The 25,862-nt window shown below is 38.3% G+C and overlaps 1 protein-coding gene across 1 annotated transcript in view; it reads right to left on the reverse strand.

Moving 5' to 3' along the window:
* The window catches only part of kif4 (kinesin family member 4), a 148,334-nt gene that overhangs the window by 45,100 nt on the left and 77,372 nt on the right, over positions 1-25,862 (reverse strand). The window contains exons 18-22 of the mRNA XM_039650266.2: positions 25,522-25,632; positions 25,287-25,370; positions 23,773-23,886; positions 22,550-22,705; positions 20,420-20,517 (exon numbers count right to left, since the gene is read on the reverse strand). Coding sequence (XP_039506200.1) covers positions 20,420-20,517; positions 22,550-22,705; positions 23,773-23,886; positions 25,287-25,370; positions 25,522-25,632 — 563 coding nt within the window. The remainder of the gene's footprint in view (positions 1-20,419; positions 20,518-22,549; positions 22,706-23,772; positions 23,887-25,286; positions 25,371-25,521; positions 25,633-25,862) is intronic.

Below are 25,862 nucleotides of genomic sequence, written 5' to 3' on the forward strand. Positions count from 1 at the left end.
GCTGAGGAAAAATTCCCATGTAATTGCGCGCCGGCGTCTCGCGTGCGCGCACAATAGTCAGTTCTAGCACTGCTACTGTAGATTTGACATTAGAAGTCTGATCATTATCAAAATAAAAGTGCATAGTGACAGGGCCGTACCCACAACTGAGGTTGCAAGGATGCACATCGCGATGATACTGACCTTCTCGTCTGAGGTGCTTCAGCAGACTAACAACGATAGCTCGTCATTGTCAAAATGTTTGAGTCGGAGTGAACTCAAAGTTCCCCGCACGACGTTTCAGTCCACGGTCATAAACTAAGTGCGAGATACGATGTAGGCCTTAATTAACATAAACTAAACAGCTGTTTTAGATAAAAGTTTTAAAAAACGACTGAAACAATCAGTTTGCAAAGTATTAATCAAGCTCAACTTTAACAAAGGAAAAAGCAGGTCAATAGAAACATACTGTGCCCATGAGATTAACATTATGGATTCATATATTTAACATATACTGTATGTTTTTTTAGCTAATTACAGTAGCTCAAATTAACAACGCACGCACCTATTAAACATAATGCCATTATCATTGTATTTATAGGCTTATGGGCTTTATTTGTGTGCAGAATAGGCCTAATTATTGAAACATTTCTCTTTTAAGGCCATTCCTGATTGGAATATGTGATTGTGTTTCGTGACATCTTGACAAAAAAAAAAAAATGTATGCCACTGACTGACATGCTTCTACTAAATCTATAGTTATCCAATTGTGGGGCCTTAAAACACCTTAAAATGCACATGTGTAGATCAAGAACATAAAAAATTCCTAAGTGAGGGATCCTAAGTGATTCCTAGCAAGATCACTTTCGTTACCAGGCTATTTAGAAATTCCTGCATAGTACCCTGGGTGGAGACCATTCATTTTGTGCAAAAATATTTCATTTGCCGCTCACACATTAACTTTGTGCTCAATAACTGTTATAAATATGAGGGGGTCCTTGGAATTTTTTTTCCCCTGAAAGGGGTCCCTGGCACCAAAATGTTTGAGAACCCCTGCCTTAAAGAATGTGTAAATACATTTTAGTATTATTGTTGGTGTTTAAACAGCACTTCCTCTTTAAAAAAGGGGAGGAGACCACAAGAAACTCTGGGTTTACTGAAGAAAACCTGCTCCCGACCAGGTTAGGTTCACAGAGTAAGTTACCATGGCAACTGACTCTGAGTATAAGTTACCTCTCTTTCAGAAACGGGCTTGACTTACTCTGCTTTCTCGGGTTTGATATACCCCCCTTTCTGAAACGGAAAACCCAGAGTTTCCCTCATTTCAGGGTTAACATACTCAGAGTTTTCACTTAACCTCCTTTCTGAAACAGGCCCCAGGTTTTCTTCAGTAAACCCAGAGTTTCTTGCGGTCTCCTACCCTTTTTTAAAGAGGAAGTGCTGTTTAAACACCAATAATAATACTAAAATGTATTTACACATTCTTCAAGGAATATATATTGTTTGTCCATGGCAGTGTTTCTCAAACTTTTTCAGCCCAAGGACCACTTTACCTTCCATTTTTTTTCTGCAGACCACCTAACAAAATCCCAGTCTAACACGCCCCCAAAAAACAAAAAATTAGTAAGGATAAGCTAAATTTAAGTTTAAATTTAACTCCTAACTGAGCTTTGACTGATATAGGCATTTCATTTTTCTGTCAGTGAAAAAAAATAAACATAGGGTCAACTGATATAGGTTGATTTTGCCTATGAATAATTTTTCTCAGATGCGTTTATTTACTGAAAGCTAAAGCTTGGTAATTAAGTTTATTAAATGCATTCCCAATATGTATAGGCTACACATTTATTATTGTTTGTATGCCTAATACAGGGCCGTAGACAGGGCTTTATAATCACAGAGGTCCTAAATTTGAGGTTGGTAGGGGCTTATCTGATATTTGCATTTTCAAGAAGTTTGAAGTAAAAAAAAAAAGGATAGGAAATTGCTTTAAAACAATGTCAGTGAGCAGTAGATTATTTGTCAAAATCTCTCCTCATCTCCATCACTCTTTCATTTTTCCTCAGTCTCTTCATCACTTTTTCTTCCCCTCCGAAGGCTTAGCTTTGTACTAAAGGCTACAATTTGTATTATATTCTCAATATGTATACATTCATTATTACTCATGTGCCTAAAATGATGAAAACTGCCTTGTTAATGTTTCTTGTCCCCTCACAACAATGACAGTAAACTAATTATTACATTACATGTCACGTTACTATTTTTTATTTACTAATTTTCAGTTCAAAATGGCGAAATTAGACAAAACTATATTAGTTTGCCTAATTATTTTTTGTCATTCGTTTAACATTTATGACCTAAAAAATGTAAAATATGAAATGTTAAGTTTAGCTACTTGCATCTTACATCGCACTTGACAGTGCGCGTCGAGATGAACACGCACGCGCACACACACACACACACACACACACACACACGGTCCTGTTTCTGACGTGCTCTCTGCTCTGCACCGCTGCGGATTGAGGAAGAACGCGCCGAATCTGATTATAACAAGACTGAAGCGAACATGAAATCCTAGCCTACATTAATCACAGATTTTTAGGGGGGCTAGGCAGAAGTTTAGGGGGCCGGCTGACCCCTGCCATAGGAAATTGCGCCCGTGAATATGACCGCAGCACTGAGTGCGCCCGTCTCTGGCTCAGCACCAGCCAAAGCACATTTGAATTTAACAGTTGATCATGTGATGCACTGACCGTTCTAATCACACCGGTGTGATCGTACGCTCCAGGGATCAGCCAAGAAGACTGATCACACTGGTACGTGCGAAAAAGTGACAATTTTGTAACCACTTGCCTAGTTTAGGTCATTTTTTCGCGGACCACTAGGGGGCGATGGCAGACCAATGAGCGGGAGACTGGGAAGAGCGGACTATTCACATAACAGGAAAACAATGGATCGCAATGACATTTCAGACACTGAGGAAATACTCATATGACTTGTCAAGCCATAAAGTTATGAGCCTGCTATGCTAAAGAGAGCAGGGACAGGCCAGGATAATGTCAGACAGAACGGTCAGAGACAAATTGAGCTGTGATGTGAGGAGAACCAGTGGAGAACAGGACAGGTGCCTTTAGGTGAGAGACGCGTTTATAGATATACACGCTCGCTAACGATATACACTATGCTCACAATACTGTACAGATTATTATGATCCTATAACAGGCCAGCAGACATTAGTATGTTTAGGGTAGATTTATACTATTAAATGTATAAAAACTTTACTAGAGTATATTTCTATTGTACTAAAAGCACTCAGGTAAAATCAATACATATTTTTCACCTGGGTTATAACATAAAATTAAAGATTTGTGTATTTAAACAACCCATTTTGTTTTTCAATTACAAGTTGCCTCTATTTAGGGCATGACAAGACTACGTAACCTATATATCACACTATTCGATGCCAGTATAGTATACGACGATCAATAGTCTTGCTTCGGCATCTCATGTTGATCGCCGGGATGATAATCATTTGATCTGAAGTGAACGCTACACACGACCGCGTTTTCCAAAGCCAATGCGGAAGAGAAATCCCGTCTCTTCACCTGCACAAACCGCACCAGGAACGAAAGATATAGGCTATAGCACCGTCCCTTTTCTTGTTTACCATGTTTACCAATAATTTACCATGACTATGATAAATTAAAATACAAAAAGTACCGAAAGCACACAGACAGACGACCGCGCTCACTGAATACCAGCCTACTCTTCACTGAGCCGAGGCTGCGGCTTCCTAATATGACGTCAAATGACGCGATGTTGAAAAAAAAGGCCGTTTTTACTAGCAGTCCAAGAAACGCTCACTTTATCTACTAAATTAGTGCCCTTATGTTGTTTTAAAGGTGCCCTATACTGTGAAATTGAATTTATGTTGGCATAGTTAAACAACAAGAGTTCAGTACATGGACATGACATACAGTGAGTCTCAAACATCGTTTTCTCCTTCTTACTTAAACCTCGTTTTGAAAAACACCCCTGAAAAACATAATACCGACTCTGACGTAAAAGTCGGGATCATTAATATGTATGACCCAAAATATTTGCATATGCCAGCCCATGTTCAGTGACAGACGAGACGGAGCTGCGCAGCCGAAGCATGGCCGTTGAGTGTTTGGATGTACACATGAACACAAAAGTATTTTTAGTTCCTTCATCCGAGCCTATGAAGAAACAATGGGTTAATTTTATTTTCTCTGGATATTTCCAAACATTTCACCGACGACTGTTTCCTCAACTTCCCAAGAGCTGGCCTCGGACCGAGCTGATGTGTTATTGTTGTTCAAGTTCAGACAGGTAAAGTTAACGTTAATCTTTCACTCAAAATCGTTCAATACTGTTTATGCATCAGTAAGTCAAGCCAGGGACTTCACATCGTTTCTTTTAGTAGGATAAAAAATAATAATAATTGTGAATAAATTGTATACAGAAAGCGATCAATATCTTTCCACATAGCGCAAGTTTATCTGGACACTTGCCAAACTCGTTATGAATTCAATGACGCACGTTACAATGCACAACGAAGCTCTTGCTGTATTTACATGATCGTGTCTGCATTAGTGAAAGCAGAGAAGGCAGAAATTGCATTGCAATGATAAGATCTTCATCCTCGCGATCGACAGGCTGTCTGTCCTCTGCTTGCTCAATACTCAACACAGCAACATTTTATGTGATGGGAATAGATCTAAATACTTCAAAAACATCTCACGATTCGTTAATCTCGATAGCTGTAATAGAAAAAAAACTATAATAGCTGGAGTAAAATTATTCGAAACGGTTTCACATGTAATACTTAGCTATTTTATATGCAAGCATGTCAGCCAATCACAGCAGAGGCCGGTAACACACAGCAGACACGCCCCTTTAAACAGAGTGTTCAGATCAGAGGCTAAAATCAGGCTAGGGAAAATGCCTTTTATTTCTAAATTATGACTATTTTTGATCTAAAAAACATACTAACATTATAAGGGCAACCCAGGAAACATTATAAAATAATAAATAAAAAAACATTTTAGGGCACCTTTAAAACATTTTAAATCCTGCATTAACTTTTCATATGGTATTTTCATACAAGGTTATCTATTAATTTTTTTTACCTGCAATATGTTCTTTAATAGAACAATTATTTTTCAAACATAATTTAATAAGTTATTAATGATAAAAAATAAGATGTTAATCTTATTCATAATCAATTATTGAAGTTAGTTGATTACATATGTTTTATTGAACAAATGTTTAATTTAACTGTCATTTTAACTGATGATAATAATAACTGTAATTTAATAATGCAGTTTATATATTTAATAATTGTTTAATACCATAAACCGTGATATTTTCTGAGACTGTTCTCATACTGTGAAACTCTCATACATTACAACACTACATGGAGGAGTCCCCCACCCCACCCCCGCTGTTAAACAAGTTACTCAGCAACTTTTACTCATGTTTTAAATTAACTACTTTTTACTTGAGTAGATTTTTAGACTGGTATTTTCACTTTTACTTAAAGGTATAGCGGAGGATTTTCTTTTTCCGGGTGGGTAGTCTATACTATTGGTCGATCTAAGTGTCAATCATTCTGGTGATATGTTTACGTAAGGCCGTCGTACGTGCTCGTCCCTATGTAGTTTTCACTTTCAGGTGTATTATGTCGGAGTTGCGGTTTCAGCCATTCCTTTGAAAATGGCTGAGGGTCGAAAGAGAAAAAAAATGTATACGAAGTGTATGATAAAAAGAGAAAGGCCACAGAATATAGAAACAAGACCAGAGTGATTTTGGGTGAATATCACACGCTGGCGTGCGCTAAAAGCACAGGTTGGGCTTCTCACTGATGCCGCAGTCGCGAAGATTCTACTACACAGGTAAAGTTTGTCATGCTATTTGGAGAAATCCATTTAAAATCACTAGTAAAAGTTAATGCAAGCTACTTAGCAATGCTAGCCCTGGCACAAGTCATGCACCGGATAGACACGGTAAACATCTCAATTTGTCTAAAGTAGCCTTTTGACCAAAATGGTAAATGGTATCACGCTAAAATATTCTAAAACCTTGTGTGTTCATGTGTTCATATTCTAAAACCTTGTGTGTTTATCAGTAATGCGCGGGTTGATCCGAAATGAGCGGGTGCCTGCGGTCACCCGCGGTTACCCGCAGTTACGGGTCATCCAAAAATGTTTTTAATGATATTCGGGTCGCGGTCGGTCGGGTCGTTTGAAAAAAGATGCCAATTAAACATTTGTGTTAATATAGTACTAGACACAATTTTTGATTAAATATACAGCCCTACACATTATTGGCTGAATACTGGCACGAAGATAACACACAAGCTCAGTCTAAACAGTTCTCGGTTCTGGTGATTCGAGAACCGCTGTCCCTGTGCGTTCGGTAGTAGCCTACGCAGTATCTATGCGCAGTATCAGCTGCTCGTGCTCATCACTTCTCTCAACAGTGGCACCAACATGTCTCGGTTCAGTGAACTTTTCGAGTTACTGGAGTAGGGAAATTCAGGATATTGATTTATTTCGATTCGGATGGACTGTCAGGCATGTCCGAAAGTGAGTAACTTTAGTAACTTGTGGTTTAGCGCTGACGCAAGACGCGAACTGTTTCGAACGATTCAGTTCGATTTAGTGTACTGGTTCGACCGGTTCACTAAAAAGAACCGGTTCAAAAGAACGATTCGTTCACGAACCGGCCATGTCTATGATCACTACAGTCTGCAGAGAGATGGAGGCGGCAAGAGAAAAGGTGAAGACTGGGGAGTGGAAGCTCCGCAAATACACAAATAGAAAGAGTAAAAGTGTGGGAGACATTTGCTGAAGTAATGAAAGATGATGACTGGCTTTGCCTTTGTTATGTGTAGGCCTACGTCTTCTTGCGATGCTGTGTTGTTACACGTCTATGGCCCAATAACGCTCCGATGAGCATTTGCTACTTTTAAAAAATGCGGTCAGGAAGCGGGTCGGGTACAATATTTTTTTTATTTTATTTTTTTTTTTTTGCGGTCCGAGTTGCGGGCGGGTAGTTGAAAACGTCGGTCGGTTGCGGGTTTTTTATACATTGACCCGCGCATCACTGGTGTTTATTATTACACAAATGCAACAAGCTACTTCTCCATATGCAACTATGTATAAAAATAACTTATTAATACGTATTAACAATGAGACATATTAGGTAAAGGACCAACGTAATGCTTATATGTTGCTATGTAACGTAATTGCGATTTGCAAAATAGTTTCCTCAGATCGTATTTTGTGTGATACAGGGTTGGACATATCATGTCTTGAGTCCTCGGTCACTCAATCGATCAGTATAATAAGTAAATAAAACACGGAAGGGCATTTGACATGTTGTCTTTTTTATGAATATTTTTGAGTTAGTTTACAATTTGCAACATAATTGTGCAAGGCGTAATAGTAGGCGTTCCCTCTCGGGAGTGTTGTGTTTGTGCATGTGCATTTTTTTTATTTATTTTTTTTAAATTGGAGAGGGCGGGTCTTCTCTAAAATTCGGAAAGATCCTCCGCTATACCTTTAAGTAAAAATTTATCAAAGTAATAGTAGACTACTTTAGGTTGAATAACATTCTTCCAGTTTCACCTCTGATATTATAACAGTAAGTTACTCTAAAATAGTTATGAATTATTAACAACAAATGACATCTTCAATGGTGAAGTTAGATTAATGTAATAATTACTATCTCTAGAAAGTATTGGTCAACATATTACTAATTACTAAATCAAATATCAACCTCAACCACTTGATTAATACAAGGAGGAGAGACAAGAAACTGCACTTTTAATGCTTTCAAATGAACAATATACAATTGCATGAATTATTCTTGAATTGATCAAAGTGTGTAGAGGGAGAAGGTTACATAAAAAGTATACCTTTTAAAAATGTAGATTAAATCCACTATTGTTTTATACTGAATTGGTCTATAGTTTATGCAATAGCCTATTTAATGTAATTGCATCATATTTTATTTTAAATTACAGAAGAATTAAGAGTAATCCCTTTAATTAAATTACAATATTTAGATTACTTGGAAATTAATTACACCCAACACCTCTTTTTGTCTGACTCTGAGTTAAGTGTGTGCACCACAACTAAAAATCCATAATCCAATGGAGCGCAGATATTATGAGTCACCATGGCAACAGCGCCAGTCAACTCAGAGTTGATTGAATCAACTCTTTTAAGCTGTTCTGTAACCGAAAACTCAGTTTCCCATCTCAGGGTAAGTCAACTCAGAGTTGTCAACTCACTACATTAATTTTCTCACTTGTAATGTATTGAGACCAACTAAATTCTGGTAAGAAATGGAAACTAACTACCTGGTTGCATTATTTTTTTATACATTAAAAAATCTGCAATTTTAGCAGGGGTGTGTAGACTTTTATATTAAAAGTAATAAAGGTTTCAAACAATCACACAATTCAAGCGATCATAATGTTGAATGTCAGAGTTTGCCTAATGATAAAACAATGCAAATTTAAAACTGTAATAGGGCTCTTGATAGCTTAAATAGTGCTGCCATGGTAATGCAAACTAATTCTTTTTTTTTTATTTAATGAAATTCAGCACACACAGTTGTTGGCCATTATGCACAGAATTAAAATTTCAGAATTAGGCCATTAAGATTTCAGAATTAGAGACTAATCAAGGATAGTAAGAATTGATTAGGGCATTAGATACGATTCTGAACGCAGCTAGCTTAACAAGCCCAGTACATTGTTCGGTTCCAGCTACAGAGCCCCCACAGCAGGGCGACTGAAGCGCTAGTCACACAGATAAAATAAATCGTATGCAGTGCAATAATATATGTTTCTCCCATATATAATATGGCTATGTCAAATGTCTACTGTGTATGAAATATGTACGAGGCAAAATGTTTCTGGAAATGAGAAGAAGAATTTCCCTAAAGGGACAATAAACATATACTACTACTAGTCGCAGGACATAACACAGCCACTTCGTTCCAACTAAACCTCTAACTGGTTCTCCCCACACAATGACACCCACTGAGAAACCTTTTGAAAGTGCCCTAGTTATTAGAGACACCATTTTATGGTACATGAAAAGAGAAACTAGCCACCATAAATGTTTCAAAACTACATTAGCTCGCTATGAAACATTGTAAAAATTGTAAAATATGGCCGATAACAAATATTGCTGATTACAAAAATTCTAATGAGAATAAAGTTAACTTTAAAGCTGCCGTCGGCAACATTTTTTTGATCATATTCATTGAAATCGACACTATAATCAGACAGAACAACATAAATTGGTTTTAGAAAAAAACCCGAGCTTCTAACTCCATCTGGACCGTGTTATTTGTTTTGCAAAATCCAGCGCTCCTGGATCATCAGGTGCAATTAGCGCAGGGGTGTGTGATATCTGACTGTCAATCACAGATTGGGCACACCCTCGCGCACGTTACAATCACATGGACACGCCTGAAGTTCGCGCAGTAAAGAAGAGTGATGGCGGATCACTAACAAACCAAGTAAGCTAATTTGAGTATAAATGACGTTAGCAATTGCAATATATTGGTAGATTAGCCAGGGCAGCATACCTCCAAATAATTCATGGCGTTGATGGATGCCGATGAGACGGTCGCGTTCACAGATAACCTGGTGCGCACGCACTCGAGCACGAACTCTGTGGGAGGGTATTCGTTGATAGTGGGGGAGGGCCATATGAGTTGTAAACATTCAAAATTTTGCCAAAGTCCACTCACTCTGCCAGACTTGCCGACTGCAGCTTTAATTAAAATTAAGGAAAACAAATATATTGATCTGAAATATAGCAAATTAATTTTCAATTCATTCAGGAACAATTACCAAACACATCAAGGTCTTTTTATCTTTTTATTATTTTAAAGGCCCGTACACACCGTTCATCAGCGTTTCAACACGTTTTTTGTGTTCACACCCAAGTGTTTTTCGCTGACGTTGAGCCGAGTGAACATGCAAATTCATTCCCTGACATTAGATGGCGCCCATTTGCCATGCAATACCACTCCATAACAGTCATCTTTTATCGAGATGTGTGTAGTCCCTGTCACGTTTGTCATATAGTTCTTTATGTTCTAGCACCAACGAGAACAGCAGCTCTACATTCATTGCATCTTCCTCGTCTTATTTCTTCCTGGCTGTGTAGACAGCGGTGCGTATATCTTCTTCACCGTTGCATATGTGTGCTCAGCAAGACCGTTTTGTGCGCCCCCAAGTTGTGTTTTACTGTCTCTTCAGAAGCTCCAAACACGTGAGCAAAAGCACCAATTTCATAGGTCGGATAGTTTTTGACGCGGCGGGTCAAACTAAAATAACGAACCCGAGGCTTTTTTTTTTTCCAAAAATGACGCTTTTACGCGTGGCATTATACACGTTGGTGTGAACACTCACATTGGCACCCTTTGTTCAGTCACGAGGCGTTAAACATCGTCGAATAACGCGCGCGAAATTCATCCCGGTGTGAACAGGCCTTTATAAACTAATTATATAAAACTATTATCAGTGCACTTTAAACGGAGACTATGCAGTTATTTTAGTTTAATTTAACAGCTTCAGAGTTATTGAAATGGTTATGACTTCTTTCGGGTTGAATGGGGGGCGTCTCGACCCCCCCTGGAGCCTGTGAGCGGAAAAATATCACAGTTTCGGTGCGGCGAGCCGCCGGCCTTAGCATCAGCAAGTATCGCGTGATTTCAGCTCTCGTGATTTAACATATTCCTTTGCGGCAACATTGCACATATCCAGGAACAAGGTTGAGAAGGATGGAGTTTGTCACACTATCGTCATGGCTGAGCTGGCATACAAGATATAGAAAGCTAGGAAAGCATTGTCGGAGGAACAGAGGAAGAGGAAACAGCAGACTGACCGAGCGAGGAGTCAGACGCGAGCATAGCCGTAATTTGCGTGTGTTATGTCCCCATTGAAACATCTCGCAGCACGGATGTACCAATACAAACAAATAAAACATCTCCAGGTAACTCTAGTAACGTTAGATTCATTTATTTCGTTTGTTAAATAAGAGGCGTTCTGAAATGTGCAGTTTTTGAAATCAAGTGACCAAAGTGCTCGTTGCCACTGCGATTAGTTTCAGTGGGTTCAGTGTTCTGTTGTGATCTTCAAACGGACGCGCGCTCATAGCTCAATCAGAGACTCATTACGGTGAAATCACAAAACCCAATGCACAAAAAACATGTCCCTGCTTGAAATACAGCCACTAATAAACAATCGGTGTTGATGAGGAAAATAAACTATACTATTAGTAGGGATTAGAACCCAGAACCTGTGACACACATGGCAAAAGTTCTTCCTCTGGACAATTAAAGTTCATGGGGATATAAATTTAATCACATGAAAATTTAATCACATGAAAATTCTCACCACTAACAACATATATTAGATCTCATTAAACGACAAATTAAACACAATGTACTATTGTATACTATGTAACACGTCTTGCCCTCCGTGAGTGGTAGACCGTAACGTTAAAAACAAGTACTCCACAGTTACTCTAGGGGTTGCTGTTTGACAAAAACAGCATTCTTGCCTGGTGTCCCTTTAAATAAACTGGTTCTATGCCTTTATTAATAAAACTTATTTAAAAAATACAAGGCTTAAGACATTTATAAAAATGTCCTCTATATTTCTGTTTAGCTTTTCACTCCATTTTACCGATTTCATACCAAACCGTGATATATGAACCGAACCGTGAACGACTGGAATAGGACTACAACAAGATACTTACCGGGTTTTATACGTAACTAACGCATAAATTTACTTCAACCCTCCCTCCGGAATATGCAATAAAGAGGGCAGGGCCATATATCTGCGGCTTTGTTGAAGAGGAATAGTTATAGTGGAGAGTTGTAGCCATGCCGTTGAAAGTGTGTTATGTTCAACCAGCTGTCAGATCTTCTGTGTTTGGGCTTCCCACGGACGCTGTAGTTCGTCAACAATGGATACAATTTATGTTTGATTATGTTCCTGAAAATTACAATCATAATTTAGCCCCCTGTGCTGCGCATTTTACGGAAGACAGTTTCCAGAATCTCCACAAATTCAATGCCGGATTCAACAAGAAACTTACTAAAACATTAATCAGATCCAACTTTAAAACAAGAGACAGCAGTTGTTGGGTTACATCCTGTAAGGAAAACTTAAACATTTTAAATGTATTTGCATGTATAATCTCCAATGTAATGTTTTAGTTTTATTAAAGGACAAGTTCGCTATTTTACAATTAAAGCCCTGTTTTAAGATCGTTTCTGATTAAATAGAATGGTTAGGATTGTTTTTTAGACAGATGCTGCTGTCAAGAGATTTTTTGGTTTCTGTGTTAGCACCCCCCACCACCTTTACAATGGTAGCATAGGTGCACTCGAACAATCATTCATAAAAACGCATAAAACTTTAGTTTACAAAGATGTGAAACTCACCGAGTGGACTGTGGTGTTCACTGATATGCTCACACAAAAATCGCTGCAAAAGATACTTTCCAACAGGTTTTATCGTAGTTTTTGTCCAACTCCATTGACTTGTATTGTGTGTTCTGTGATGTTCGTTATTACTCCGCCGCCTGGAAACGGAAATGGGCCTTGTTTGTATTCTTTCTGTAGTCTTATGCAGTCGCGTGGTCGCGTGTATACAAGTGGTTTGCTTGCATTTGGCAAAGGTGCATTATCGCCACCAACTGGGCTGGATTGTCTATTATTCAAGCTCTCAACAGAAGAATGTCCGGCTGCGATGTGTTCGGAAAAATAGGTCTACAGTTTTATAACGAATGGGAAAACACCTGTTGGAAAGCATCTTTTGAGGCGATTTTTGTGTGAGCATATCAGTGAGCACCCCAGACCACTCGGTGAGTTTCACGTCTTTGTAAACTAAAGTTTTATGAGTTTTTATGAATGATTGTCTCAGTGCACCTATGCTACCATTATAAAGGTGGGGGGGTGCTAACACAGAATCCGAAAATTCTTGTGACCGCAGCATCTGTCTAAAAAACAATCCTAACCATTCTATTTAATCAGAAACGATCTTAAAACAGGGCTTTAATTGTAAAATACCGAACTTGTCCTTTAAGGACAAAAACAAATGCCAGCGCTGGGTTTAGAAGCCACTTAAGCCTAGTTCACACTACGTGATTTTAAGCCCGATTTAAGCCCGATTTGCAAATCGTTGAGTCGCCGACAAGTCAGGGTGTTATCGCTTGCAAATCGCGGGCGATTAGCGGACGATCAACGCTCGCCAATCCGTTAGTGTGAAAGAGCCAACAACGCATCAAAGACAGCTCGCAGACACCTCGCAGACAGGTCACCGAGCTCAGAAAAATATCTAGCATGCTAGATATCTCGAGCAGTCGCGCGACTCAATCTCAGTGATGTCATGAGTACAGCCAATCATAGCAACGCATGGGTTGAGGACACCAGGTAAATCTTACTTTTTCTTTTTTGCATTTTTTTTCTCAGAGCAGATCGTCGAGCAAACAGTGTGCAGCACTAGTTTCTGTCTGACGTCCATATTCGCGTGTTGTGTTCTTCTCTGCAGTTTCGCGTCATTTCTGGTTCGTTTTATTGCGTGGTTTTTCGTTACAAAACATGGTTTCTAGACCAGATAGAATCGTGTTGTTGTCAACTCGTTATTTGTTTGATTATTTTCAGGATGTAGACCGTATAGTACTGAAACAGCTCTCATTGAGTCACAAATGATATGCTCTTATCATCCGATCGTGGTTGCATCTCTATGTAGTGCGTTGTTAACTCGTGTAGTGAGTTACCTCCTGTTGTGGATCAATCACGTTGTGTTGTGTGGTGTGAACAGCTAACAACTTGAACACTCATGATTTCACTGAGAGCAAGTCATGTAGTGTGAACTGCACAGTTCAGCCCGACATTTTAAAATCATGTAGTGTGAACTAGGCATTAGTTAGTTATGTTATTTCATCTGTCAAATGCGTATAAATATTTTGGACCTGAATTTGCTTTTTTGTATTTTCCATGTATAGTTTATGACGTAATATTTTGATTTAAACAAGAAGGTAATGCCAACACTGTTGGTTTAAACATGTAGGCATATAAAGTTAAAAAAAATGTATACTGTATGTAATCGCAACAGCAAACTCCAGCTGCTGTTATCAGTGTACAGTATGGTTTAACACAGTTGCCAAATGTACACCTAAAGCAGGGGTCTCAAACTCAACTTAACTGGGGGCCGCTGGAGATAGAGTCAAGGTCAGGCTGGGCCGCATCAAGCATTCCACAAAAATAGTATTCAAGTATTCCAAAAAAGGAGCACAACTGATCCAATCTTCTCAATCTTTATCATTAACATTTCTTCTGAACTGTTACTCTGAAGTTGAACATTTCTTTCTTTACATGATTGGTTCTTCATGAGCTGTCCTTCTAACAGTTGAAGTTCATTTTACAAACTTTCTTTGTCTTTTCCTTATAACACATCTTTGTGATACTTATATTTGCTCATGTCCTTTTTTTATTTTCTTTATACAACACATATATGATATTAAACGTTTTCTTTGGAAGGCACATTTTCTTTTATTATACTTAGAATTTTTTTATTTTATTTTGAAATACAAATATTTGCCGTCATGTCTGTCCATCTTATTGAATTCTTTCTACACATGACATGTCTAGTGTCTCAGACAAATTACTGACTTTGCACAAATCAAAGAAAACCTTCTTATCAACCTGTTGGACACAGTACTAGCACAAAATGATTATTCTCACATTGTTTTAGAGCAGGGGTCTCAAACACATCGCTCGCGAGCTACCAGTAGCTCATGGCCTGATCGGTGTTGCACATATCGCACTCACATATTTTGCTTTGATTCTGGCTCAAACTGATACGGCAGTATTAAACCATTATTTACATTGACCAGAGCACAAGCAACTTTCGCTCGTAAAGGTAATGGGCGTGAAGTTTCCGGACAACGTGCAGTACGCAGTTTAGCCAATCGCAACACACTGGCCCAACCAACCAATCTGAGCCCTTGCTTGTTTCTGGGGGAGTGGTTTCATAGTCAAACGGTCATTCAAATGAGAGGAGAAAGCAGCTTACAATAAAGGTGAAATTTATGAAAAATAAGGCTTTTAAAAAACAAACGAACATGAAGAGATGTTATATTGCACCCCATAAACACAACCATGCAACTAGACAATTGCTAGAAAAAGATCCCCTGCGAAAATCCCGTCAACTAGATGGCCCTTGGCACAGATTTCCTAAGCGGAGACCATAAAGACAAGTCCTCTGCACAAACTCCCATGGCCAGCTTCAATAACTCCTCCCACAAAACGCTGGTGTGATGAATTCAAATATATCCCAATTCACCTTTGCCTAAGCCCCTTAGTTACTGTTGCTACTTCAGTCAAACTTCATCTGGGCTCTGGTTTGGTATCAACATGGCTTATGCTGCGAAAGCTCTTCCTGCTGAAATTATCACTTTTATAAAGCAGCAAATAAAGTGTCCGATAGAGAAGTAGGCAAAAGGGGCTGCATTATGCGTTCGAAGGCTATATTCAAGACATACAGGTGAAATGCAAGAAACAACAAGGCATCCAAAATAGAGGCAAAAGCATAACGTTACCGGTCACAGTCAAAAAATGAACCACTGCACACCCTACTAATGGAGACGGAGGCTGGGACTAACAATATCAGGGAGCAACACTGTTCATGCAAAGCTGGGTAGGTCTCTATTCACTTCTATAATCGTTATTACAAAGCAAACGGACTACACAAGTATAACGTTGTATTTATTAGTAGCGTGTGCTAGCGTATCAACAACTGGTATGAGAACCGAAATCATAACCTAAAACATTATGAAACGGTCTAACTAGTATAACTTTACAGTAAGGTTAGAAGCAAGAAAGATGTGCCGGTTGATCTTTGCGGGGTTTTGCTGACTGAGGGGGTCCATACAGTTTAATCCAAAGATGACACTTGTCAGGATTTGACTTTGGTTTTGGGAAGGGAAAAAACAGACACCCCCCTCCAACCTCTCTGAGAAACGCGTATCTGTGTAATAAATGCCCCAGGCACAACGTTTAACCATATTTTTGATAAAACTACGACGGTAATAGCCTGCCGAGACCAAAAATATGAGACGCCTGTGTTGAAAGTCAATGGAGCGCTGTGAGAAAGTGTCGGACCTCTGTGGGAGCTCGTTCTTGCCTGCGCTGTCAATATACATTCTAGGGCGTGGCTTAGCCAAAGGCAAATTCAAGCAGAAGGTGTCAGGGTGCCAGTCTGATCAGCTCAGGGTTTGTTTGTGTTGAGTCCTTTGCTTGTCTGGAGAGTTTGCAGAGTTCTCACTCACGTCTGTGTTAACCTTAACCCCCTGAGGACCAAAAACGCATCCCAGTGTTTTGATTTTTTTTTCACATAGCTGCAACATAAGACTTAAAATACTCCATCATTAATGGTCATGTAAATAAAACCAATACATTATTATAAACTATAGAGTGTCTTCTTTTTTTGTGTACACTCTTATGAACATCAAAACCTTGTGCTTTCGTAAAATAAATGAAAAACAGGGTGCGCTTTGAGCTCACTCTGTCTCCGAAAAAAATCTCTCTCAAACGGGTCCGAAAAATGAACTGTAACTCATTAAATACTCATCACAGAGACTCGAAAGATTTCTATTATGAAGCTGAAATTCTCTTCTATTAAATGTAATTTATATAAAAAAGCAACTATTCTCAGTTGATGTAATCTGTATGAAAAGAGAGAGATGTCAGTCTTTCCTTTCACCTAATTATATAGCGTATGACGTGTTAATGTGAACCCGCCCACTCAGAGCGTGCACTATTCAAACGCTAATGTTGAGGCAAGCCATGAAAACGCCCATATATCAGCCGGATAAAACATCCAGTTTATCACAAATCTAACCTTTACCTGTGTTGCTGCGCAGTGAGGAATAACACTGTCATAATAAACCTGGAAAAATACCTCAGTTACCCGTTTCATTTCGCAGAGCAGCACAAGGATGCAGCTGATGCAAGTCATTTATTCTAAAGTGCTTTGTTCTAATTGCGTTATTGAATAGTGTTTGTAAACTGCACAAAGAGTGTTTAAATATTAAATGCACGCACAGACAGATGCGCACACTGGGCGTTCATTCACTTTCGCTACATTAGTAAGACTTTATAGACTACTGAGACTACTGAGATTCTATACTGATCTGTAAAACCAAAAAGACACCCGATGTTTAAATATGAATCGGGTGTGTGAACGAACGCACAGATGCATAGCCTACTGTTACAGACGAAATAGATTATAAAGTTTTTACTATAAAATAGAAATCAAATAAGATTTAGTTAGACAGCCTCATATGTTAAATATATAGTATGTTTAGTCAAAAATAAACTAATCAGCTGTTATCCAATGCAAGCTGAATAATGAATCCTTGTATCATATATATATATATATATATATACTGTGTATATATATATATATATATATATACTGTATATATAAATAAATAAAAATGTAAATGTTGTCCTTTCAGTTTTTTCTTGTCTGACTCACCTGAATGAAAGGCTCATAATTATGCGTGTCTTTGTCTCTCTCAGGTGAGAATCACCTAATTATAAATGATGAGGGCTGGCCTGTTCACGCCCATTCGCATATTGCCTTGGCAAACAAAAAATGCTTTTCACAATATAACCCAATTCACAGTTTTATGTGAACGATTAGGCAGGATGATTTTCAGATCATTGTGAAGAAAAAACTCTAGGGCACAACATCCATTAGTCAAAAGTCTTGTGGATGCATATTTCGCATGTGTTTTGTGGCCTTATTTTAGAATAATAATTTTAGAATGTGGCCTTTCATTTTTAGTTTTTACAATAACCACGCATAAACAATATTCTCTCAAAAATACAAACATGTACATACATGTTGCTCACATATTATGGTTGCCCTGTTTGTGCTAAATAGAGTGTAATTTCACCTGTGCCATTAATATGTTTATAAGCAACTTAAAGCACAGATGTCAGAACATCTCAAGGAACCCAAATACACCTTGGTCCCCAGGGGGCAAAAGGGTTATTTCACCCAAAAATTAAAATTCTGTCAGTAATTACTCACTCACGCGTTGTTCCAAACCCCGTACGACTTTCGTTCATCTTCGGAACACAAATTAAGATATTTTGAAGCCTTTGGAGGAGTGAGACAAAAATATCTTAATTTGTGTTACGAAAATTAACAAAAGTCTTACAGGGTTGGGAACAATATGAGGGTGAGTAATTACTGACAGAATTTTAATTTTTGGGTCAACTAACCCTTTAATCTTGATCTTGCTGTAGCTTTAGTCAGTCTTGTCTCCCTGATATTTAAGTTTTTGAGAATTGGTTATTTCTTCATTTACATCTTTTCCTGTTCTTCTAGCTTTGTTTTTGAGCTACCATCTGGTTAGTTTAGTGTTTTCCCCTCCCCTTTTCCTTTTTCTCCCCTTTTTTCTCTTTTTTGGATCTTCCCTGCCCACCAACCCCGAAAGTATTCCAGTTACCACCACCAGATCCCTACCTCTACTCTCCAGGTTCACTCTGGAGACTGTACTATTTTCTCCCCCAGGGCTGCTTTTTGGATATTCTCTGACGCATCCTGTTGTCAGAGCCGGCTTCAGACCGCTTTTAGCAGGGGGGCATTTATTTTCAATGGGTGGGCACTAGGTAGGTATGGGGACTTTTTTTCCGATATTAGATATCCTATATTTATTATTGCTACTGCCTTTTCTGTTAGCTATTAACATGAAGTAATGCAACCCACACAATAAACACATAAAACATTACACATTGTTGCAAGACGAGCGATTCTTAAGAAATTTGATCAAGGGTTAAATAGGCCTATACAAAAAAAAAATGCAAGACCGACTCTGACCACAGCTTTATAATAGCAAAGCTAACGAACATGTACACAGTCTCTCACTGACAGAATAGCCGTTTATATGCTATCTCAATGGCGGAAGTGAGAAAAAAAAAAGCTAAGTTACTCATCTTTATTCTGCTATGTTCTAACATAAGCATTTACATTCGTAGCCTTAAAAAAGCATCATGTAGTTACCTTTATCAAATAAAACCTTTAACACCTTTAACAAATAAAAAACACCCACAACATACACAGATATTATTCTACAATTTCCATTTACAAGAAAATATAGGCTTAAACACCTGTTTCTCCACGGCGGGAGTGAGTGACATTTCAGGACAATGGGCAGCGCAAAAACTAGGCCAACTAAACTATTAGTTTCATCACGTGACAACACATAGTGAACATTACAGTACATGCCAGTTAGATAAATAGCTACACTTACGACTCGGACTCGACTGTCTTTGGTCTCGGTCTCGACTACAACACTGCACGGTAGAAGCACCAAATACCAAAGCCGGGCTGTCGTTGTCTTGCTGTATGGGGTAATCGATGTGCAAGGAGAAACTGTGGTATTGAACCATTTTCTAATTTCCATTTTTGGAGAGTTTTCATCTGTTTGCTTTGTTTTGAATGCAGGAAGCTCACGCGGTCGCGCCAACTGAAAATCATTTCATTCAAGTATTAACGTGCGTGATTGGGGGGCGGCAGGGGGGTTTCCTCACAGCGTCACACTGGTTTTTATGTTGGCTTTATTGTATTTTCAGCTAATGAGCCGTTTGTAGACACATTTCTACTATTTCTCACTGAAATGTGAATTAAATTAAACTGATATTATTTTGTAAATTATATCATAATTCAATTTGGGGGGGGCACAAAATACATTTGGGGGGGCATTGCCCCCTAATGCCCCCCCATAGCGCCGGCACTGCCTGTTGTGCTGATGTAGCACTCCCTTGATTCTGGCTGGAATCCTTCCTGATCCCCCTTCTGACTATGGCCTCACAATTCCTCATGTTCCTGATTTTGTGTGCCCTTGATTTACAATAAATCACTTATTCACTGATTCCTCTTCTTTTACCACCCTGACAGAAGGAGCTAGATTAAATATTCTGAATGATATCAATCCACAATCTAAATTCTGATGCAAGTTGGAATCAATCAAAGCTAATGTTCTTTCATTTGGTCAGGAGAAATGACCCATCGAGTGAGCCTCATTTTTGTCACCAGATGGGAGTTTGGATTCCTTGCCACTTTCGCTTTAACTTGCTGAGTCGGGTACACTTAATATTCAGAAAAATTGATATGACTGCACTGACACTATAGAACTGAATGATGACATCTCTTCTTTCAGAAGATCTGCATTTCTTAATAGCTGAATTGAACAGAAATGAATCAAGACTTATTTGCATTCACTGTCATCACTCATGCAGATACAGTCGAAAACTAGTGATTATACATTCACTGTGGTTCAGTTTTAGTATGTCTGACCTGAGCCCCATCTCTGTCTCCAGACTCTCCACTTGCTTGCTGATGGAGGCTTCCAGATCTCCTTGGCCTTCCAACTCTGAAATGGTAAGTGTACGACGCTAAGAAAAAAGAAAGAAAAAAATTAAATTCATCAAACTGCCACTGAAAAAATGACTTGTAAATAGATAAGACAGATAGATGCATCTTAAAGTGATAGTTCTCCCAGAAATTATAGATCGATTTATAGATGAATGATAAATGAAAATTGACATTCTCACCATTTTGGGAGAACTATCCCTTTAAGATTCAGCCATTAGGGGTGTAACGGTACATGTATTCGTATTGAACCGTTTCGGTTCAAGGCTTCCGGTTCGGTATGCATACAAACCAATGAAACCTTGGACCATTTTTCCTGCCGACAAAACGTACCGAACCATGACTTTAAAAACGAGGTACGTACCGAACCGTGATTTTTGTGTACCGTTACACCCCTATCATCCATTTATAATTTTTGTGAGGAACTCTCTCTTTAAGATTCAGCTGTCAATCCATCTATGTCATTGCAAATAAAACATGTAAATCATTTTAAAGGTATAGCGGAGGATTTTCTTTTTCCGGGTGGGTAGTCTATACTATTGGTCCACCTAAGTGTCAATCATTCTGGTGATATGTTTACGCAAGGCCGTCGTACGTGCTCATCCCTATGTAGTTTTCACTTTCAGGTGTTTTATTTCGGAGTTACGGTTTCAGCCATTCCTTTGAAAATGGCTGAGGGTCGAAAGAGAAAAAATGTATACGAAGTGTATGATAAGAAGAGAAAGGCCGCAGAATATAGAAACAAGACCAGAGTGATTTTGGGTGAATATCATACGCTGGCGTGCGCTAAAAGCACAGGTTGGGCTTCTCACTGAATGCCGCAGTCGCGAAGATTCTTCTAGACAGGTAAAGTTTGTCATGCTATTTGGAGAAATCCATATAAAATCACTAGTAAAAGTTAATGCAAGCTACTTAGCAATGCTAGCCCTGGCACAAGTCATGCACCGGATAGACACGGTAAACATCTCAATTTGTCTAAAGTATGCCTTTTGACCAAATGGTAAATGGTATCTAAAACCTTGTGTTCATGTGTTCATATTCTAAAACCTTGTGCGTTTATTATTACACAAATGCAACAAGCTACTTCTCCATTACATATGCAACTATGTTTAAAAATAACGTATTAATACCTACGTATTAACAATGAGACAAATTAGGTTAAGGACCAACGTAAAAGCACTGCTTATATGTTGCCATGTAACGTAATTGCGATTTGCAAAATAGTTTCCTCAGAACGTATTTCGTGTGATACAGGGTTGTGTCTTGAGTCCTCGGTCACTCAATCGATCAGTATAATAAGTAAATAAAACACGGAAGGGCATTTGACATGTTGTCTTTTTTATGAATGTTTTTGAGTTAGTTGATCATTTTCAACATAATTGTTCAAGGCATAATAGGCGTTCCCTCTCGGGAGCAAGAGTGTTGTATTTGTGCATGTGCAAAATTGGAAAGGGCGGGTCTTCTCAAAAATTCGGAAAGGTCCTCCGCTATACCTTTAATATTCACTCATAATTTTTGTAAATCCTTGAAAGCCTAAGTAATAAACATTTTCAAACATCAATAAATAAAAACATAGTATAAGTACTCCATACAAATCAAGCAGTTTAATCCAAGCAGGGCTCTGTCTCTTTAAATGATTGCATTTTGCTAGCTTTTTTCCTGGTGGTGGGACAGCAATTTGTTAGAGCATCACTGCTTTTAGAGTTGTTCTGATTGATCCTAGTGTCAGAAAACAATACAAATTCTGGCATCGGTATCAGCGAGAACTTCTACCCATGTACCGATCCGATACCCTTTTCTTAAACAATATCTAGTTACAATATCTATGCCAGCTTTGCTTGATGCTGCCAATTGGAGATCAATTCTTCTTCGCTGCTCTAAACAGTTGTTGCTTGTGCCAAGTAATCACTGTTTAGAGCGTAGACTGTGAAAAAAATATGGACGTAGTGTCCGTGACGTCAACTGGATTTTGTTTTATAGGTCTGCCTTGTAAGCACTGTTACAAAGCCCTGACACAAATGTAGTAAGCAATATGTTGGTATATGAAAATCTCACCCGGACTTTGGCTACAGGTCTCTCTCCTGCCTCCATCTGCTGACGAAGCTGAGCAATCTCCTCTGCCAGCATTTTCCTGTCCTCCAATAGGTCCTGTAGATGCCGACGGGCCTCCTCTGTGCTCACAAGTACTTCTACCTCATTCAGCAACCAATTCTTAACCAGGCAAAATGACAATTAGAACTAAGACAGAGCAGCAAAATGACAACGATAAATTATCTAAATATAATTTTCCGAGAACCTCTTGACCTCACGATAATTTTTAAACATGTCTAAAAAGTTTGGGAGGTGTCAGCATGAATTTGTGAGGTGTGTGCAGTTGATTGACCCAATTTGTCGATCTCTCTGAATTTGACCAACCAGGAGCTGAATCAATCCACAGCATAAAAAAGAAAATGGCAGCGGCTAAGCAAATGAAATGTACAGCAAAACGAAATGTACAGCAATTTGTAGCCAACAAATAGAGTCTGTATATATGTTGTAGCCATAATAAGCGCATTTAGTTTCATATTTACTTTAATGTTTTTTTCCTCATCCATGTTGATTATGAAAAGTACATATTTTTAGATTTTTATGTATAGATATACGCAATATGTCAGGGGCCTTTCTTTAAAGTGAATTTCGTTTTGTATAAATTGTCTTAATTTTAATAAATTTTTCATCAACCAATTGCTTGGATTTAATAAATAAGAAGCAAATATAGCTGGATTTACAAATGCACATCTTGATTTTTGCAAGCACACGTCAAAATAAAGACAACCACAACAACCGTTGAATTGTCCTGGTTTGAGACTGTTGATATAGTAATCAGTGTCACCAATTTGATGAACTGATTCCCCAGTCTGAGAGAGCAGAGTTTTTATCAGGGTTTTTAGCACGGTACTTCGTGCGATTTCTTCTGAATTCAGCAGGTGATAAAATCGTGTCATATATTACTGCCTCCATACGATTTTCGGATAAATTCGCTCGTAAAGTGTGCGTGGACGTAGGATCTTCCGATAGTCAGAATTCACACCGTGTACGCCAGTCTTTGGTGTTTTACTTTTTTTTTTAATAATTCTGAAATATCGACCAATAAACAATATGGCATCTATACATCATAAGCTGGTAGACCATTTAAAAATAAATGAATCGATTAGCCAAGACCAAAAAATAAAATGACAAATAAAATGACAAATAAAGCTAGACGTCAAACCAAACTTTGTTTTTTCTAAGTTAAGTACCTTGACTCTGCTGGCGACACCCTCGGCTCCACGGTTATGAATGTCTTTACGCTTCTCTGCAACTTCATTTCTCTTCTGAAGTGCATCTTTCAGACGCTTGTTAGCAGCTGCAGCCTGTGGATGAACAATTTTCATACTGTATAGGGAATAGGGCTGTACGATACTGAAAAAACAGATATTGCAAAATTTTGTTTTTCCTGTGATATTGCGATATGAAAATTTTACCAGATGATTTGAATAGCTCTATTTGTAAAGAATTAATCATTCTAGGATGATTGCTGTGATTTTGTAGGAGAGTGAATATGTATATAAAAATAATAAAGAATTACAAGCATAGATAAATACAAAAGAACAAAGATAAAGACTAAATAAGCAGTGCTTAATGCTTTTTTTTTTTAGGTAAACAGAACTATATTCAGGTACAGACATTGAATAATGAAACGTAAAAAACTACAAATGTCTCTGAAGACTGAAATTTAATCTTTGAATATAACGTCATTATTTAATATTATTTGCATCTGTATTATCATTCTTTAGTAGTAGTCATAATTGTATATTCTTATGAAGTTTAAAGTGCATGAGTTAGACTACAGTAGATTGCATGGACACATGTTTAAAGGGATACTTCACCATTTTTTCATATTAGACTATGTTATTCTCTTAACTAAGATGAGTTGATGCATACCTCTCTCGTTTCAGTGCGCACACTCAATCACTATGGTGCGCATTGCAAGACACTTTGATAGCACTTAACTAGCCAATGATGATTATACTTCAACTGTGTAAGTTGGTATACTCTTTGCAAGAAAAGGAAGTTTCAACTGATGCAAATGTACCATTTGTATACCACTAATGTATACACTGAAGAAATAGTTTATTAATGTGCATTAGGAGTGGATTGTACCATGTGCATATGCATTCCATTTAAGCAATATGTTTTGCCACCTTACAAGGAAGTTGAAAGTTGCTCAGTTGCGTATTTAAGCCCAGTCTTATTGTACTACAGCAGAGCAGAGAAACATGAAGGCATGATCAGGTGAGAGGAAGGAGAAACACGGAAACGCATAGACCTGGCATGAATATCACATCTTCTCAGAGTTTCTCTCCTGACATAAAAAATTAAGATTTTGCTTGACAAGATAACTGGTGTCTGGTCCTGTGAATCAAATAATAACACAGAAAACTGCACACAAGCAGTCTTGCACTTGATTTTTAAACAGACAGGACTTAAGTACATGCAAATGATAAACTTTCACATTCTATGATGGTAACTTTGCAATTAATCCATAAACCACATGTGTTCTGAACCGGGGGCCCCTACAGATTACTTTGCAACTAGGATCACTATACTTGACTTCGCACATCCTGCTATGTGACTTTCGATGATGGGCACATTGAGATATCGGCGTTAAAACAATATATCTTGCAGCCCTGATAGTGGAACACTGTCCTATCATCTGAGCAGGTGCAAATTAGTTCAGAATTGCTGTACAGCTTTTGGAGAAACCACTCACCTCCTCTGTCTTGCGACGAAGAATATTGGCCTGTTTCTGGAAGTCTCTCTCCAGTTTTAGCATCTCATATTGCCGTTTACGATCCTGAAATGTGTACAACAAACTTTTAATTTCCTACAAAACCTTATTAATATAGAAATATGAAAAAAATGGAATGTCAAACACCAAAAACGGTAAAATTACACCATCTGTAAATGGAACAAGATCAGAGTAAAAATTTAAGATTGACACCCACCTTCTCTTTGAGCTGCAGCACTTCTTTATCTTTCTTCTGTTTCCACAAACGAAATTTCTCAGAGTCTTCTTTCATCTGTCTCATGAGTTGCACTCGCTGAGACTTCATAGCCTGCACAGATTAACCAGCACTTTTTTTCCACTGATAATTTATTTAAAGAAAAAGTTTCAAGCTTTATTTCAACCCATTTACATTTACTAATGGCGCTTTTCCACTGCATGGTATGGTACGGCACGCTTTGGCGCTTTTCCACTACATGGTACGGTATGGGTCGCTTTAAATGGTACCACCTCTGACGAGGTTCCAAGCATACCGTACCAACAGTGGTGGAAAGAGTACTA

The sequence above is a fragment of the Pimephales promelas genome, chromosome 19 (assembly GCF_988280905.1).
Source record: "Pimephales promelas chromosome 19, fPimPro1.hap1.1, whole genome shotgun sequence".
Lineage (NCBI taxonomy): Eukaryota > Metazoa > Chordata > Actinopteri > Cypriniformes > Leuciscidae > Pimephales > Pimephales promelas.